This window comes from Capsicum annuum, chromosome 7 (assembly GCF_002878395.1).
Source record: "Capsicum annuum cultivar UCD-10X-F1 chromosome 7, UCD10Xv1.1, whole genome shotgun sequence".
NCBI classification, from domain to species: Eukaryota; Viridiplantae; Streptophyta; class Magnoliopsida; order Solanales; family Solanaceae; genus Capsicum; species Capsicum annuum.
Window position 1 is genome coordinate 199,587,524 of NC_061117.1, and position 19,623 is coordinate 199,607,146.

General features: G+C 30.1%; 1 protein-coding gene across 1 annotated transcript; it reads right to left on the reverse strand.

Annotated features, from left to right (window-relative positions):
• Positions 1-1,679: 1,679 nt before the first annotated feature.
• Positions 1,680-3,191, reverse strand: LOC107877290 (aromatic-L-amino-acid decarboxylase-like). Its single transcript, NM_001325087.1, is given in 1 exon segment — positions 1,680-3,191. A coding segment is annotated over 1 exon segment (1,512 nt).
• Between the last annotated feature and the right edge of the window lie 16,432 nt (positions 3,192-19,623).

Below are 19,623 nucleotides of genomic sequence, written 5' to 3' on the forward strand. Positions count from 1 at the left end.
GAAAAATTTAATTATATCAACACTAAAGATCACTCAGCCGTCTAAATACTTTTTACCCACTAAATTATTAATTTTTTAAATTTTAGAACATCACTCAATAGTTCATTATGAGGGATGGCCTTGGCTCAGCGGTAAGCTTGCTTACCGTGGTGTGCCAGGGTCGGGGGTTCAAAACGCCCCTCCAGCGAAACTGGGATGAGGGCGCGTAGGTTAGGTCCGGAGTGGTCCCCCCCTCTCCCCGATACCTACGGAGTAGGTATGAATCGGGTCGTCCCCACTCAATAGTCCATTATAAATGGAATAATAGTTTTACTATATTACTCTTGAATACATGAATCGTATATATTTATTCTTTTTATATCTCACTTTATGAAAATATATTAGATATTTTATTGTTATTATAATGAAAAATGCATTGAGAATCAACTATAATTAATAACAAGGGTAAGTTAGAAATAAATTATCTCTTATTTTTTAAATTAAATAAAAATAAATATTTATTTTTAATATATTAAATAAATAAAAATATATATTGGATCATCTATATTTTTAACAAGTTCAACAAGTAATATGGATTTCAGATAAATTAAAGAAAGTGGCAAGATTTCAAAGGAATTGTATGGAAAAAGAAAAAATAAAATAAGGCGGAAAAGCATGCATGCATATGCAAGATAAAAGGAAATTGGAATCAAGCTTGGTTGGCCTAGTGGTTAGCTCACTAGGTCGCTTAAACAAGTGTCGGGGGTTCATTTTTCACTTTGTGCATGCAACAATCAATTGACCAGCAACAAACTATTAAATGGAGCTTAAATCCGTGGAGAATTAGTCCTTAGCCTGTCGGACTGGGGATATCTTGGGAAACAAAAAAAAAAAAATTGAAAAAGGAGGAGGGAGAAAGGTGATGGAATTTGGGCCAACTTTTTTTTTATTTTTATTTTTCAAGGTATCCCTACAGTCAGCAGTCGTGAACTAATCCTTCGTTCCTCGATCAGTGCATTTTGTAGTAGAAAATTGACCACAGAATTTGTTTCATTCGCCAGAGGCGAGAATCAAACTCTCGATCTCTTACTTAAGAAACATACCATTGAACCAGTATGTCAACTCCAATGGTTTGAGCCAACTTTTCAGAAAGTGGGATCCAATAGTTTAGTTGGCAAAGTATGATGAGTATTGTCACATACAACTTCTGTCTGGCACACGTCATATGAGTATCTCAAACATAATAAATAATTTCATAGATGTTGTTTGGGTCATTGGAAAATAATTTTTTTATTAAAATAGGAATGAAATTTACATACATAAATGCTATATCTACTCAATTGTCGTATGAATAATTTAGGAATTCTAAGTTGGTGACTTATGATTAATCAAATAAAATCTAAAGAATATCGTGAATTCTAACAACAAATGAGAAATTGATATTCATTGATGTTTCTTTTTTTTTTTTAGCTTAGACACACTTCTTAAGAAAAATATTTATTTTTAGAAAATAAGATTCATAAAAGTACACCACAATGGATGCACTATATATTCTTTCGTTATTTCTTTCATCAAATTGCGGACAGATCCATCTTATTTCAAATATTAAGAGAACTATGTATTTATATCTATCTATCTATATATATATATACAGATAAATATATATATATAGATAAATACTTCACTGGCACAATTATATTTCACTGGCAATTTCGTAGCAAAGCATCGGCACAGTCCTTAATTAACTTCCAAGCGCAAATTAAGTGTCTATCCTCAGTGAATGTAGCACCTACTGCAAACCTTAGCATGTATATTCCACCTGCTACTGTGTGTGTCATGTAAACTCGACCTGTCGAGTTCACATTATCAAGCAATCTTTTGTTTAAGAGCTCAGTGTAGGCCGGTTCATATTCCTTATCCGGGTTGAACCGGAAGCACACGAGCGAAAAACGTCGTGGCACGATGACCTCGAAGTATGGATCGGACCTAACGAGCCCTTCGAACATTTTGGCCATTCGGACATCAGACCTAATGTGACTCTGTAGATTGGCTAAGCCATAACTCCTCATGATGAGCCATAATCGGAGAGACTTGAACTTTCGACCCGTACCTATTTGCCAGTCTTTGTAATCCACAACTGAGCCATGTTCGGAACGTTTATTCCTCAGATACTCAGGATTCGTGCTCAATGCCTTGACTAGCACGCTTGGTTCTTTCACCCACATGCAACAACAATCTAAGTAACTTAGAAGCCACTTATGAGGGCTCAAACTGAACGAGTTAGCTCGTTCAATTCCATCGAGATATTGTCTAAACTCTGGACATATGCAAGCGCTACCCCCATAAGCTGCGTCCACATGGAGCCAAATGTCGAATTCATTAGCCAATTCTCCTAGTTCACCAATAGGATCAATGGCTGTAGTGGAGGTGGTCCCTACAGTAGCACAGAGGAAAAGTGGTACAAGACCAGCAGCTACATCAACTTCAACAATTCCCCGTAGAACTGCAGGAGATAACGAGAAATCGTTTTCGACACAAGTTGATATGGCACGAATATTGCATGGAAAAATGCCAGCTGCCTTGCAAGCCTTGGCATACATAGAGTGCGTTTGATCAGAACCATAGACAACGAGCTTTCCGATATTATCAACGCCTATATTTTCAAGCTTACGGTCACGAGCAGCGATTAAGGTACATAGGATCGCTTCACTGGTTGTACCTTGAATTACACCCCCACCCGTGCCAGAAAACATGAAGCATTCTGGTAGTTTCAGCATATTGGCGAGCCAGTCCATGATTATCATTTCCAACTCCGTCATGGCTGGGGAAGCCAGCCAATTAAATCCTACAGAGTTGAAACAATTGCAAAGCATTTCTCCTAAGAACGCCGCAGAGCTAACCGTGGCAGGGAAAAATGCAAAGAAATTCGGGCTCAACCAGTGTGTCATACCTGGGATAATATGTTTCTCGACATCTTTCATAATGGTGTCCAATGACTCAGGTAAGTACGGGGCATTTTCCGGTAAATGGTTACGAAGGTAACCCGGTTCGACTTGGCTTAGAACCGGGTAACTCTCAATGTTCTTGTAGTAATCAGCAATAAAGTCTACCATTTGATGGGCTTGGGTACGGAATTCTTCCGGGTCAAGTGGGTTAAATTTTGTGACATTTGATTGTGTTTGAGTGCTGTTATTTGAATCAAGGCTACCCATGTTATTTGGGGAATTAAGTTAAGAGAAATGGAAACTAGAGAGGGAGATTTTATAGTAGAAAGGTTAGGGGGAAGTGGTGTTTTGGGGGGGGGGGGGGGGGGGGGGCTTGGGGGGGGGGGGGGGTCTGATCGCTGAAGAGTATTGAGTTGAATTTGGCCAGAGAAATTGAAGGGAAAGATTCATTTTACTTTGTCAATCTTTAATTACTTCGTTAGGTCATTGATGAGCAAAATTATTATTTGAGTTTAGCATTTCAAACTTGATATACGATGCAAGGTAACATCAAAGAATTCCCAAGTCTAGAGTTAAAAACTAAGGAATTGGCAGGATTGGCTACTCCGTTTTACGTGTCAACTATTAATTACTCCTCCGTTTCATAATTATGAATTATTGGATTTTCGCACACATATTAAGAAAAAAACATTAAAGATATAAATTTAAAACAACTTTTCATTTTTACCCCAAAAAAAGAAAAAGTTTACCTTATAATACATTTTCAAAAGTTAATTGATTGTCAAATCATAAAGGCAAATTTTAAAAAAAATTTAATGATTCACTTATTTTAAAACATCAATAAATACCTTAATAATTCACTTATTTCGAAACGGAGGGAGTACAATGCAAGGTCCAAAATGGGTGGCCGGTTAAACACTTAAACCTGGGAAAATAGTTATGGGTGGCCGGTTAAACACTTAAACCTGGGAAAATAGTTAGGAAGAGATAAATTAGAGTTTGACAGAAAAGGAGAATTTGGTATTATTTCTTTGTATGTATCTTTTTATTTTATAAATTTATCTTATTTCTGCTATGAAGAGCGCTCACTCCGATTATCTGCTTGATTCATAATTTTACTATATTATCTTAATTAGTTATTATATGTTATTTAAGTATTAAAATTTGAATAATATTTAATAAAAAAAAAGTAAAATAGACATATATGACATGTCTTTTTCAGTTGCTTCAATCATAATTTTATTATATCACTCCTAATTAATTATTATAAGTCATTTAAATATTAAAAAATTAATAATATTCAATTAAAAAGATAAAATAGATATAAAATTATAAATTAACTCTTGATGTTTTAAATTAATTCAACATCTTATACAAGACTCGCTTAAATTTTTTTGTACAAGTATATTTTATAGCAATTTTGTTATATCACTTTTAATAAGTTATTAAGAGTTATTTAAGACATGTCTGCTTCGCTACTTCAATCATGAAATTTGATTGACTCTCAAAATCATATCAGTGTCACTTAAATTGGAATAGAAGAAAAAGTATTATAAATCACAATAACTAAAAATTTAAATTATTATATAAATATAATTGACTATCAATGTTATAAAAGTTTGAACAAGGAGAGTAGTACTATAGATTACAATTGCTAACAATTTAAAATTATAAATTACAATGTCAAAAAAGTATTATAATTATATAATTAACAACTTAAAAAATCTGAAAACACATTTAAAATATAATTAAATATATAAATTTTATTTGTATCATATAAATTAAGATAAAAAAAATAACAATTAGCACATACCCCTCCATATCTAGTATCTAAGAGAAGTAAAACTTTCATAATAAGTGTAAGCATTAAGAAATTCTAGATTTAAAATACGGAAAGGTTCAAAAATATCCTCGAACTATTGAAAATGGATTAAATATACCCTTAATTAGATTTTGGTATCAAAAATACCCTCACCATTAGTTAAACGGACCAAAAATACCCTTATCCTTTAACAAACTTCCACCTCACATAAAAACTCCTTAAAAAAAAATTTTTAGCTGACATTGAATTTCCAACTCAATATTTTCACATTGTTATTTCTTAAGCTATACAACACTACATCATGTTCATCTCCTCAGGTAGCCATGTCCGATATCAAATTCAGATCTTGCTCAATATTTACTCAATAATAGACAAGATGATTTCCTCTATCACCCACAAAAACAATAAAAGACTTTTCGGTGTTTCTTGTTCCCAAAAAGGTCAAGAAAACTCAACAAATTTTTTCAAAAATTCACAAATTTAAAATTAGATTATGCAAAAAAAATTAAAATTCTTTTTGTCCATGACGGAGCGAGAGAAAAGCGAAGCAACCTTTGGGTTGTACACTTGAGGATAGATAGATCTTCTGTATCTATCTCTAGTTTTGGAGGTTCTTTATCATTGAACAATTGCTTGTAGTTGGCGAGCTACTGGAGATAAAATTTACCTTTTTTTTTTCTCTCATACCAAATAATTATGAGTTTCACTGGTGGGTAAGGTACGGGAGAACAAAAAAAAGAAGAAATTGAGAAAAAGATGAAGCAACTGTGATAAAGAAGGTACCTGAATAAATTGAAAGCAATTTATATGAGCTAATATCTTTTGATTTTGAAATTCGGTGTGGTTTTTGTTTATTAAGTGAACAATATGTTGAATTGAATTTGATTTGTTGATGAATTCTGCAAAAGTATAACGATGAAGAAGATAATACACATGAGAAATAAGTTGTCCAAGTTGGAAATTTCAAGTCAGCTAGAAATAATTTTTTAAAGAGTTTTTATGTGGGGTGGAAGTCTGTTAAAGAATAAGAGTATTTTTGGTCTATTTGATTAACGAAAGGGTATTTTTGATACCAAAATCTAATGAGGGGTATATTTGTTCTATTTTTAAAAGTTCAAGGATATTTTTGAACCTTTTTCGTTTAAAATATATAAAATATAAAAAAAAATTGCAACGACATGAGTATTTGAAACGTGCAAAAATAGATATAAACTGCCAATCCACTACAAATTTCTATTTGAAAAAACAACAAAAATGTCATAAAGAACTTCAATATAAAACTGTTGCAAACGTACCTAATCAAACATAGTACATTATTTTCTTTTACTTCCCAACTCCATATTTGATTTACGGACAGTTCCTTTTGAATCTCCTTTCTTTAAAACATAAAATTAAGGTAGTTTTTTTTCTTCTCCAATTGTTTCTGCAATTATGCTTTATATTTTTGTTAATTTATAGTTGAGGAATTTTATGTGTGATTATTTTTTCAAATTCTTCCTGACTTTTTTTTTTTTTTGCTTTTCGTTATCTATATCGTCTGACATAAAGTTTCATGTGCGATACTAACTAAATGTATGTATTATCTGAAGAGATTTGAATGGAAAAGATCAGGCAAAGTAATAATGTAATTAATTATATAATCTTGATAGGGGTATGATGTTTTATTATTGTTTGACTCAAATATTGTGTATTATAGGCTAATTCAAAAAAAATTAAAAAATTGTCGCTCTCATTATACCACTTTTGTTATCCGATGATGATAATGATATGTATATAATCTATATTAATATTTGTATTTATATCTGTATCTATTATGAATATATAATCTATATCTATATCTATATCTATAATTCTATAATAATAATAATCTATTAAAAGTGTGAAGGGCCTTAAAAATGTTGTTTGAACTTTTTGTCCTTTTATTAAAAGTTTTTGCTTTACACAAAATCGTCTTTTCACTATTTTTTCCTAATATTTAAAAGTTGAAAATTAATTAAATATATTTATAGTAAAACCTTTTCTTATTAGAAGTCATCAAAATTTAATGACAAATAATACTAATCCCATTACTTTAAAAATTTCTAAATTAGCTAAGTTTAATTTTAAGAAGATTTGAAAAATCTAGAAATAGATATAAAAAATGTTAGAATAAGAAAAACTGAAGAAGTATAAAAATTTTAAAAGTTTTAACTACATAATAAAAATGTAATCAATGATTTTATAAAGATTTGACTTTAAAAATAAAGAAAAACTTTAAATATAGGAAAAAAAGGAAGAAAATAATCATACCACAGATATGGTTTAAATTGATGCATCTTTCTTACCCTGTAGTAGCAAGGGAAAGAGATACAACATGACAAACGTAAAAGTGATGATCCATCAATCACTTGGACTTGTGCTGGTAATATATATATATATACCAAAATATTTGCTTAGGTTTACATTATTATTAAAAAAAGTGCGAAAGATCGTTGAAAAGTGATTTAAACTTTTTACATTTCATTAAAATCTCTGCAATAGAAAAAATATTTAATTTTAAATAATCAAACGTTACATGTGCGAGACATGTGCGGTTATACTAGTACTATATTAAAAATGTGAAGATACTTATAAATCTGGTTTAAACTTTTTGTCATTCATTAAAAATCTCCACAATAGATAAGAACGTCTTCTTACGTATTTTATCCAATTATTATATTATTAAATTATTTTTCTAATGCTTACTATTTTAAAGTTAATTACTATTTTAAAGTTAATTACTATTTTAAAGTTAATTAAAATTCTTTTTTATCTAAATAAAGAATCATGCTATTTAACACTTTTAAATCAATTAAAATTTATCTTATATAAAAAAAAAGTTTTATAATTTTATTTAAATAAAGAACTTAAACTGTCAAAATTTGAGAAAAAAATCTTGTTAATAGAGGGGAATAAAAAATAAATCGAACACCAAAACAAGAACTAAAGAAGTAAGAAGTGACTTTAGAAAAAAAAAAAAAACTAAAAATGCCAAAAATTCAGGAAAAATTAGGCTAATAGAGGGGGAAAAAATGAATCCCGTGCCAAGTATTTTGTGGGGAAACTCAGCTATTTAGGAAAAAGCTATGCATCAAAAGAAAAAAAATGTAATAACCAAACTAAGAAAAAAGCTATCAATGGAAAGGAAAAAAAATTTAAGAATAAAAAAAAAGAAGGTATAATAATTATCCTAAGATTTAGTACTTTCAAATTAATTAAAATTCTTATTTTATTTAGATAAGAAATAATCATATTTAAAATTTTAAATACATTAAAATTTTACTTTATATATATAAAAAAGAATATTCATGATTCGATTTAAATAATATTTTGATCAAATTTACTAGAAACATACATGTGATTATTATAGTTCGTTTTTTTTCTTTTTGATGATTGATTAAAGTTTTTCTTGCATCCATTATCATTATTCTTTTTAGCTTTTTTTATTCCTTTTACTTAATAAATTTAAATACTATATATGATTTATACATAATCAATAATTGACTATGAATTGTCCCCTTTTGATAGTTTCTCATGTTTATCTTTTATTTGAAAATTTCTGATAGAAATATTGTACGAAACAAGCATGTTGCAGCTGAATGAAATAGTCAAAAAAATCAAAGGTTATCTCCCCTTTTCAGTTTTTGTGCAGGAATATTAGTTTTCTTTTTAGTTACCATAACTTTTATCCTTTTCACATGCACTCGATAGTTTAAAGGTATATTTGCTATTTATTCAGATAATATGTAGTGCTAATTTTTTTAAAGATAATATTATATAACACTATTATCATAATGATCCTATTGATTCGATTATTATTAGTTTTCTTTCTGAAAAATATTTATGCACTATTTATTTGATATATGATATAGTTCATGTTGGAATGTTGAAATTAGTGTTCTTTGTTATAAAAGTAAAAATAAATTCTTTTTTTTTTCCAGCTTGAAAATTAGTATTTTAAAGTTCAAATTAATTACTTGAGTCAAGTTTATGAAATACTTATGATTTTTAAGTTTGTTTTTAAATTCATCCTTTTAGCCGTTGCTAAGTTCAAATTGTATTGTAGGTGTTTGACCTCATAGAAAAATTGCAGACATATCGTCGTGTATGCCAAGTAATATATTATTTATAGTTACGTATTAAAGTTAAGTAATATGTGAATTCATATATAGTATACATATATATATGCAATAAGCGCATATTGCTATTTTTTATCTTCAGTTGCTAGCTCCTAATTATGCTTCTCAGGTGCAAGACCAACAAAGCTTGTTAAAGAGTGTGACATGACTGCTCTTGTGGGCAACTATTTTGTATCCTACTTTTGGAGGCAACATCCGTTGTTTCAAAACCAAAATTTCTTTGTGCTATTTTTGGATATCCCTTTCTCCACCTTAGTCGATGGACGACATTGCACTTATAGGTTGACAACTCTATAAATTTATCGATTAATTTTTGAAAAAATGCATGTTTACCCCTTAAACTGTTACGAAAATTTACTTTAGTCATTAAACTTAACATGTAATTATTTACCCCTCTTATAAACTTTAAAGTGTATTATTTTGCTTTCTTCGTGGCTTAGAGCAATTGTTGACACTTAATTTTTGCCCTCTACAGCTAAGTTAAATCTCAAGTTTCTTCGATTTTTGAATAAAATTACAACATTTATTTTATTCAAATAAAAAGGTTTTTCAAAGCATTTATCTGAGCAATTTTGTTATTTTAAGAGAAAATTATATATTATTGTATTCAATTATACGAGATTATATAATTTTGTTACTTAAATATTTATTTTTACAAAAATATCAAATTTTAATCAAGGCATATCTTGAAAATAAATTCAAATGATTAAAATCTTGACTTAAATATAATTTATTCTTGAAAATAATTTATCTGAATAAATATATGTTTGATTTTATCAAATTAAGAACCCTGGGATTAAACAAGGTGTTAATTCATATCGAATTTCGATTCAATATAGTCAATTTGTTAAATTTGGGCCTTAATTGAAATTAATTCGACCATAATTACAATGCAATTGGTCGATTGAGTTTTAATTGGGCTAAAGTTTAAATGCAATTGTCTAAACTTTTCTTTTTGACTATTTATTAAATAGTCAAAATAGCCTAACCTATTCATACCCTAATTTAATTTGGTAAAATAACCCCCAATTAAAACCCAATACAGCAACCCATTTCTTTTTTAATTTTATCACCAGCCCAATCCACCAATACTGTTTTGGCCCAATACCCTTTTTCTTGCCCATCAGCTAACAACAAATAATAATCCTCAACATCCCAATGACTCCTTAACCACCCCAGCCCAACAAATGGTTTGACCCGGCCCATTTTTAGCTTCTCCTCAACAAAACAACAACGTACAACTTTCAACAATCCCAAATCAAACAATCAGCTTCAACTGACGACAACATCACGCGATTTAGCCGATCTGAACAACCAGCCACGAAAAACAACCACGAAACTTGGTGCTGACCCATTTTGTTCGCCAACAACGACGGGTGTACCAAATCCTACCCCCTTTCTCTTCCTATCCCCCAAAAGCTTGAATCTTCTAAAAGATAGCTTAGGTGGCCACTCCAACAGTTAAATTCTGAGAATCTCAAGTTAATTGGTATGATTTCGTACATATTTGTCCAATTTTCATTGATTCGTGAGGGAAATTTCATCCACCTATTCTATTGGTTGGGGATTTTTTCGATTTCATCAGGAAAATTTAAAATTTGTACCGGTTGTTGGCTAGAACCCCTATCCACAGCCCAAAAATTCAAATTCCTCTCATTGGCAAATCCCAAAATTGTCCCCATTTCATTTTTTCCACATCGATTCAGCTTCAAAATTTGAATTTCGAGGGTTTCCTCTATAAAAAGGCTCCTTGTTGAGCTTGAAAAGAAAAAGGGAGAGAAAAAAGAGAAGAAGGGGAGAAAAATCTGGAGGGTGGGCCATGAAAAACAACCAGAAAATCAGTGTTGACCCATTTTATTCGCCAACAATGATGGGTATACCAAATCCCGCCTCTGTCTCTCTCTTCCCATCCCCAAAACCCTCGAATTTTCTAGAAGATAGCTTAGGTGGCCTCTCCAACAGTTAAATTCTAAGAATCTCGAGTTAATTGGTATGATTTTGTACATATTTTCTTAATTTTCATTGGTTCGTGAGGGAATTTCATCCTCCTATTCTATTGGTTAGGGAATTTTTGGATTTCATCAAGAAAATCCAAAATTTGTACCAGTTGTTGGCTAGAAACCCTATCTGGAGCCCAAAAATTTGATTTCCTCTAACAGTATTTTCTTGTGTCTTCTTTGAGATGTCTTGTTTTGTGGAGCATTTAGATTATTTTCTATTTTGTTCAAACATCAGTAGCATCAGTTTCTTTTTTATTAGGTTCTAATCCTTACTCTTTTCTTTACATGTACCACTTGCCTCGAGTCCAAAAAATGAATTCAATCTCTATTCGCATTTTTTCATGGGCCATTAGGGCCCACCATTTCTGTCAAATTAACTTCGAGAGTCAATTGTCTGGCATATGGATACAAGAAGATGGAAGGAAAAGAAAATGGGTTGAAACCCATTGGCAAAGTAGTTAGGAGACTCAAAAGTATCATATTATTATTGTTGACTTTTACTTTTATTTAATTTGTCCGTTTATTTATTTATTCCTTCATTTTATTATTCATTCATAGGCCTGGAAGTCAAAGTTGTAATTTAATACAGGTGAGGAGGATTTTGGACCTTAAAGGTTCGAAAACTAGCTTAGGACAGGTTATGGGCCGAGAGCCCAATATTTAGATTAGGACAGGTGTAAGTGGACCAAAAGCCCATTTAAACTAAGACAGGTTTAGTTGATTTGGTCCTAATGGACTAAATCTTTTACTTTCTCTTCCCTTTCCCCTTTTATGTGTTTATTTGATTATTAGTTTTGTTTAGACTTAGTTAAAATCCTTACTAAGTCGCCTAAATCTATTTTGCACAAGTCTTTTCTAAAACAATCGATCACCTTTCAACAAATCAATCTTTTTTTTGAAGTTAGTCAAAAGATGTTTTCAAACAGTCCGGATAACCGCAAGTTAGCAGACATTTTAGGTGCCTAAAACCTTCCTAAAACGTTAATAGGAACTACTTATTCAGAATCTTTAAATTTAAACGATTTTTCTTTTTTGGATCGTTTAAAGTATCTTGTAAAGGTTTCTTAATTCCTTTTCAAAATTAAGTGGCGACTCTCTAAAAGTCAAAATTTTTGCAAAACAGCAAGTCAAGCTCCATTATTGTATAATTACTTGCGATTTGGTTGGTCCACATCATTAATGAACCTGACCCGCTATAATAATAAAATGCCCAACTTATTTTTAAATAAAAACTGACTTGATTCGATCCAACCCTTTTTTCTATCAAATACACCAAACCCGTCATTTCCTTTCTCATTCCTAACCCGTCAAATTACAAATCATTTCAAAAACGAAAATATAATTCCTACTTCCAACCTAATCAATCGTTAGTTTCTTGGAGCTGCTAAGATTATCGTGATTGTTGGTTAGTAATCCCTTTCTTTTACCTCTGTTTTTCATCTACAATTTTATCCAATCGTTTTTCAAAGAATTTCATGTTTAGATTTTTTATTTTGACTAAAGCTCGTATTTTTTAATTTTTTTACAGTTTTAAAATAACTTTTCTGTATATTACCTTGAGATTTAACCATGGAAAAATATTACAATTAAATACATCAAAGGTATGAGGACTGATTGTTTAGACGTAGATATCGACAAATTATCTTGCTTTGAGTTTGTAGGCTTTGTTAAAAAAAATTGGATACTACTGTTCCTCTTGTGTTGTTTATATTAGACCACCCAAGTCTAATCCTTTGGTAAAGGTTACATGTGATAGGGATATTTTGTATATTATACCAAAATTTAAAAAAAGAAATGTGGTTGAACTGTATGTGTCACATTTAATTAACAAACCTGATGTGGTCCCTACCCTTGAATATGGTAAGCATGTAGTGAAGAATCTTTTACTTCTTTTAATAAAGACCCTGCACAAACCTTTGTGGATAACTTAGGATTTGAAGAAGCTAAAGAAATTGCACAACCTATTATTGGTGTTAGTGAAGTTTCTTCAACTGTTGAATTAGGCAGATATTCTTCTACTATTGAGGAAGATTTGGGTGGGGGTGGTGCTAGTCTTGAGGAAGATTTAGGTAGGGATGGTGCTAGTCTTGATGAAGATCTAAGTGGAGGTGGTGCAACTGTTGAGGAAGATTTGGGTGAGAGTGATGCTAGTCTTGAGGAAGATTTGGGTGGAGATGGTGCTAGTATTGTAGAATATTTGGATAGAACTTCTGTTGCTACTGCATCAGATATTTCAGTAGTACATTCTTATTGGAAAAGTGATAGTCAAGATAGTGAAGATTCTGATTATGATGATTTGCTTGAATGTGATGATGAATATGATAGTGATACTCATGAGGAAGTTAGAATTTTGAGAGAAGAAAAGAGAGCTGTCAAACTTAAAAAAAAAAAAAAAAAAAAAAAGAAAGAGAGCCTAGAGCTAAAGGGGTTAATTTAAGAAAAAAAAAGTCAATGTGCGATATAATGAGTATTTGTTCAAGAAAAAAATATCCTGCAAAATAAATTAGGTGGTTATGAACCATACTTTGATTCAGATAAAAATGTTAGTTTTGAAATAAATATTGATGTAGATGTTGATGATGGGGATGAGATTCATACATTCTGTAAAAAGTATGAAAAAGACAAGGTGGACAAAAAATTTTTTTTAAAAAAATTGTGTTTGATCCTACTTGTAAGTTAATTGTTTAATAAATTGATCTAGCTTTTAAAATTTTAACCAATTTAGAAAAATTGTTACGAAATATGCAGTTCAAGAACATGTAGAGTTACGTTGAACAAGTATGTAAATGAACCAACTAGGGTGAGGATAAAATGTGGAGATGATTATCCAAGGTTACTGTTTAACAATCATGATTAAAGGACTAGAGATTTTGTTGTTAAAAAGTATAATCGAGTGCATGTATGCACTGCCACAATCAGAAATAAATTGATCAATTCAAATTATTTAGCACACAGGTACAAGAATAGAATTATTTATGAGCCTGACATAAGAATTTTTCAGCTACAAAATCTAGTGAAAAGGGATTTAAAGATATACGTTGGGAGAACTATGGTAAGAAAATCTAGAAATATGGTGTTGCAACAGATAATGGATGATCATACGGAGAAATTTATAAAAATTCTTAATTATAGAAATGAACTCTTAAAGACTAATCCAGGCAACACATGTGTGGTAAGACTTGATGAAGAAATTTTTGAAGGTGAAAGACAAAGGTTTCAATCCTTCTATATATGTTTTGATACTTTGAAGAAAACATTCAAAACTGGATATATGAGATGTATTGAATTTAATGATTGTTTCCTTAAAGGTGTTTGTAAAGGACAATTTTTTGTAGCTGTTTGTAAAGATGGGAATAATCAAATGCTATCACTGGCTTGGACAGTGGTTGAAGTTGAAAATACTTTCACTTGAACATGATTTATTACACTTGTTAGGCATGATTTAGAGCTTGGTGATGAAATAAGATTGACAACCATGACTGATATGCAGAAGATAATTCGTTCTATCTTACTCATTTATTTTTTAACTACTTTATATTTTTTCTATATTCTTATGTCAACTAATCATTTTATATGTTGCTGAAGGGTCTTAACACTGCAATTTTACAGTTTCTATCAAATGCAGAACAAAAAATATGTGCAAGACATATTTTAGCTAATTGGTCTAAAGATTAGAGAGACATTGAAAGAAGAAATTGCTTATGAAAATATGTCAAGTCAACATATGAGTAAGAGTTGAAAAAAAATCTAAATCATATGGAGATGTTAGGTAGTAAAATTTGTGAAGAACTTCTGTGGTACAATATAGAAAGGTGGTCCAAGATTTATTTTAGTATTTTTAGTTGTTGTGAAAGTGTTGATAATAACATGACTGAAAGTTTTAACTCATGAATTCTGGGGACAAAATACAAGACTATTATCACAATGCTTGAGGAAATAAGGGTCAAAGTAATGAGAAGAATAGTGAAGTTGAGCTAGTTCTCTGAAACTTGAATAACTGACATTCCTCCAATGACTTTAGAGGTATTGGGATGAGAACACTTCAAAATCAATGAAGTGTACCCTTGAATGAAATGGTGAGTATGCTTTTGAGGTTAAGGACGGTTGGGGCAGTACATTTATACTGTGGCTGAATAATAGAACATGTATTTGTAGATTCTGGATGCTAAAATGCATACCTTGTTGTCATGCTATAGCTGCACTTCATTTTAGAAGATTGGAACCTATTAACTATGTCTCACATTGGTATAAAAAGGAAACATACCAGAAAACTTATATTTTTTTTATCAACCTGTTACTGAAATAAAAATGTTGCCATAGTCAGCCAACCTTCCTATTATACCATCAGAAATTAGAAAAATGCCAGGCAGGCCCCCTAAATCAAGAAAGAAAGAGGAAAATAAAAATAAGATAGGTAAATTATCCAAAACAAGTATTGAAATGACCTACAACACTTGTCATACAAAGGGTCATAATAAGAGGAGTTGTCCTTTTGATGCAAAAACTACAATTGGTAAAGGAAAGGGAACAAGTTCAAGTGTTGATTCTTCTGCAGCTTCAAATCAGTCTCAACTAAGTACAAATAAAGAAAGATGAAAACCAAAAGGATCTACAAAACAGGTAAAATTTATTTATAATTCACCTTAAGTTTTATTAAATTTTGATATTATTTTTACTGTTAAGATATTGCAGCTGCTATTAAATTTTGATATCTCTTATTTTAACTGTTAGGCTATTGCAGCAGCTGTTGCTGAAGTAGTTGCTGCTGCTACTTCAAATGTGATTTGTGGCATTGAAAAGGAAAAAAAGGACTAGTAAGGGTAGAGGAACTACTGCTCTTGCATTTAATATAGATAGTATCAATGGAAGAAAAAGAGAGATTGGTAAGGGCAAAGGGGGTACTACTCTTATATTTAATATAGGTGGTGCCTCTGAAAAGGAAAGAGGTACTTTTAGGGGTAGAGGGACTACTGTTGCAGCTAATACTGTTGGTGTCATTGTAAGGAGTAGAGGGAGTGTTGCTACTACATCAAATTCTAGTGATGTCAGTAGAAGGGTAGAAGAGTTGTTGATTCAGCATCTAATCTTGGCGGTATTACTAGTAGGTGTCGAGGGACAAGTTTTAAAAGATAAAAAATGATTAAAATGGGAGTTCTACATACACAAAGTGATTTTAAAATCCACAATGCAAGTGCTTGAGTGACTTTACATTTTACAATATTCAAGTTGATCATCAAAAGACTAATCATTTTTTTATTCCAGCCTGAAATGCTTCTGAACTCTTCTCTAGAAACTGAAAATTTTGGACACCATAAATCAAGATCAGGTGTGAAATGAAAAGGAAAGCCTGTTGTCACTCAGCAAGGATTTCAAAAAATGAGAACACAAAAAAGAATGAAGACAAGTACTAAAGCTGCAGAAATAAATCAATTGAGCCAAACAAGTTTTTCAGCTGTCTAGTATTTGAAGTCTGATTTGTTCCACTAAATTGTGTCATGTATTTGATGTTTGATTAGCTCAAAAAATTATGTAGTTGTTCCTGGATAATAAATTTTTGTAAAACAATTATGCAGCTATGACTGCTTTGTGATGTTTGATTTTTTTAAAATAATTATGCAACTGTAACTATAATTTTTGATCTCTTAATTATTTAACTGTGACTGCAATATTTTGATATATTATGCAGCTGTGATTGCAGTGTTTATTTCAAACAAGTATGCAGTTGTGTCACATGAATATTTCTAGCAATACATGCAGCCAAGATTGCAGATTTGGGTGTATATAATTTCTATCATTGTCATTCATTTTTTGTGTCTATTTCTGTGTACTTGCAAATAGAATAACAACATAACAAAATTCAAACAAGATTCTTATGAACTTGCAAATAGAATACACAAACAAAAAAGAAATTTCAACGAAGAATTACATAGATACTTCAAGGATGATTACAAAAGATCTAATGAAAGTAAAGGTTATACGCACCAAAATTCTAAGGTAACTCTATTGAATCTTTCTTTACATAAATCATTCTAAACCAATAGCTTATAAAGTTTGAATCTTTCGAATCAACGTCCTCTTTGTCCCTGCAACACCAAAAGTCACAAGATCTTGGACTTCAACAATTTAAATAAAGGATTAGTGTTCAATTGAATATATCGAGAAAAAAAAAAAGAGAAAAATTTCACATATTTACCCCATAATAAAGACATGCGCAGTATATTCTGCCGGAATTAGTTGAAGTCCAAGATGTCTTCAAACGAACTACAAAATCATGATTGCAACGAACTTCTTGGTTCAAAGAAAAATCATTCTCTTCCATACAAAATTTAGACAAGTTAACCGATCTCATGATATGCTACAAAATAATTCAGTTCACAAATTTCAGACAAAAAAAGGACAATAAAATCTACCTAACAAAAGAAGAAGTTTACCTTTTTCATAGGAATGGAGAAATCAGAAAGGAAAACAGAAGAAGAAGGAAAAATAAGAGAAAATTAACAAAAATAATGAAATAACGGTCTTGAATTTTTAAGCAATTTCAAATCAAATTAAGGTCTGAGTTGATTGAAGATAAAGGAGAAGAGGATCTAAGGTTTTGAAATTGGAATTAAGAGGTCGGTTTTTAAAGGAAAAGAAAATGATTGTTTTTTTTTTAATAAATTAATTCGAGTTAAGTTCAGAGCTTAACGCGCCTTGTTTGGCTGTGTTTACACTCAACCATGAAGGGACCAAAATAATACATTTTAAAGTTCATAATGGGGGTAAATAATTACATGCATGTTAAGTTTAATGGCTAAAATAAGTTTTCGTGACAATTTTAGGGGGATAAACATGTCTTTTCTCTTAATTTTATTTAAATACTCAAATTATGATTTGATTCAATCGATCACCAGAACGCATAATAAAGTGTTTATATTGAATTGACACTTCTGACAAATTTTGTGTGATTTGACATAGATACTTAAGAGACGCATAAGAATAAGTAGAAAAATAATTTTTCAAAAATAAAAGTGTCTAATAGGAATACTTTAGGTAAATTCTTACCATAACATTTTATTTTACTTTATAATAGTAAAAATATTAATTTATTGTCCTCTAACACTTGCTAGCCACATATGAATTGCTCCATGTCATATCGAAAAGTTTTTGCTTTTTTTTTTTCGTTCTATATATAGCCTTAGAATTTTTTCTTAATTTAGTTTAAAGTAATTTTTAATGATTTTATATGATTTCGAATGAATATATTATTTTTTTATTAAAGTCTTTTTCGTATTTAATAAAATTATCAATTTATTAATTAATCAAAACATATATTCTTTTATAATGTCAAAGTTATTTTATAAAATTAAATTCATTGAAGCGAGATACATGCGCAGGACGCGAACCCTAAACTAGTTAACTAAAATATTGGATTCGTAGCTGATAAGAAAGTTAGATGCGTTCTTTTTCTAAATGAGTTGTTACAACTTTAATCTTAATTTTACTTGTGTTCTTGAAACTAAAGTAGCATGAAATCGAAAAACAAAACTGAATAAAAAAAAAGGATAAGAACAGTCCTTCAGCTATATTTTTGAATCTGCATCCCCCAATAAAAAATGGAGTAGTTCCACTAATTAATGAAAATTATTAGAGATGTTGAAAATTTTTTTGACAAAAAAGAAAAGTATTTTTTTTTTGAAAAAAAATCTGAGTAGTTAAAAATGGAAAAATGGGACAGTTTAATCGGAAAAATGGGACAGTTTGGGTGGCTGCCGTAACACAGTCTCGATGAAAATTCTAAATCTTATCTTCAATATCTATATATCTACATCTACAAGGAAAGAACGAATACAAGTCAATTGCTAATTTTCAAACAAAAATTGGCTTTACCAAAAGTTCAATTAATTTTCTCATAAATTAATATTGTATGTAATCATAGTTACAATAGAAATATTATTTTAACGTTAGAACAAGGTAAATTACGTGCTAATTAAAACAATTTAATAATGTTATTAAAAAAAACAAAAAAATCTAGAACTAATTTTGTAAATATTGATCGATGGTCGCGATAGAGCGAGAACGAATACTAGTATATTTAATCTCATCAGTTGTTGAACTCTGTAATTATTTATAGATAAGTATATGAGGTAAAAGTGATTCATTAAGGATTGGCCGATTGATGAGAAAAAAACGATTAAGTTGTAAATTACAATGGTTCATTGAACTTTGAATTGATAGTTGCATTATTGAATTGTTAAATTGAAATTGAATCTTCTTGAAGGTAATTAATGCATTGGTTGAAAAATTTTAAATTGAGGTTTCGAATATAAATTCAATCTTAAATTTTGGAGACAAGTCTTATAAGTTAAAACATGAACTAAATTAAAAGAATATTTGGACTTTGAATTTAGGGTTGAACTTTGAACTTAGGATCTAACTTTGAACTTAAAATTGAAAAAAGAAAACTCTAATTTGAAGCCAATTATCTGTAATCTATCTATATCTATATATCTATATTCTATATATAATATGTAATATATATATATATATATTATATTATATAATATATTAAAAGTGTGAAGATCTTAGAAGAGGGATTTGAACTTTTTATCCTTCGTTAAAAGACTCTTCTTTTGATAAAACTGTCTTTTCACTATTTTCTTAAATTTATTATTTAATTATTTTTTATTATATTAATTAGACTTCCTAAAATATATAGGACTCCTAAAATATATGAAAGG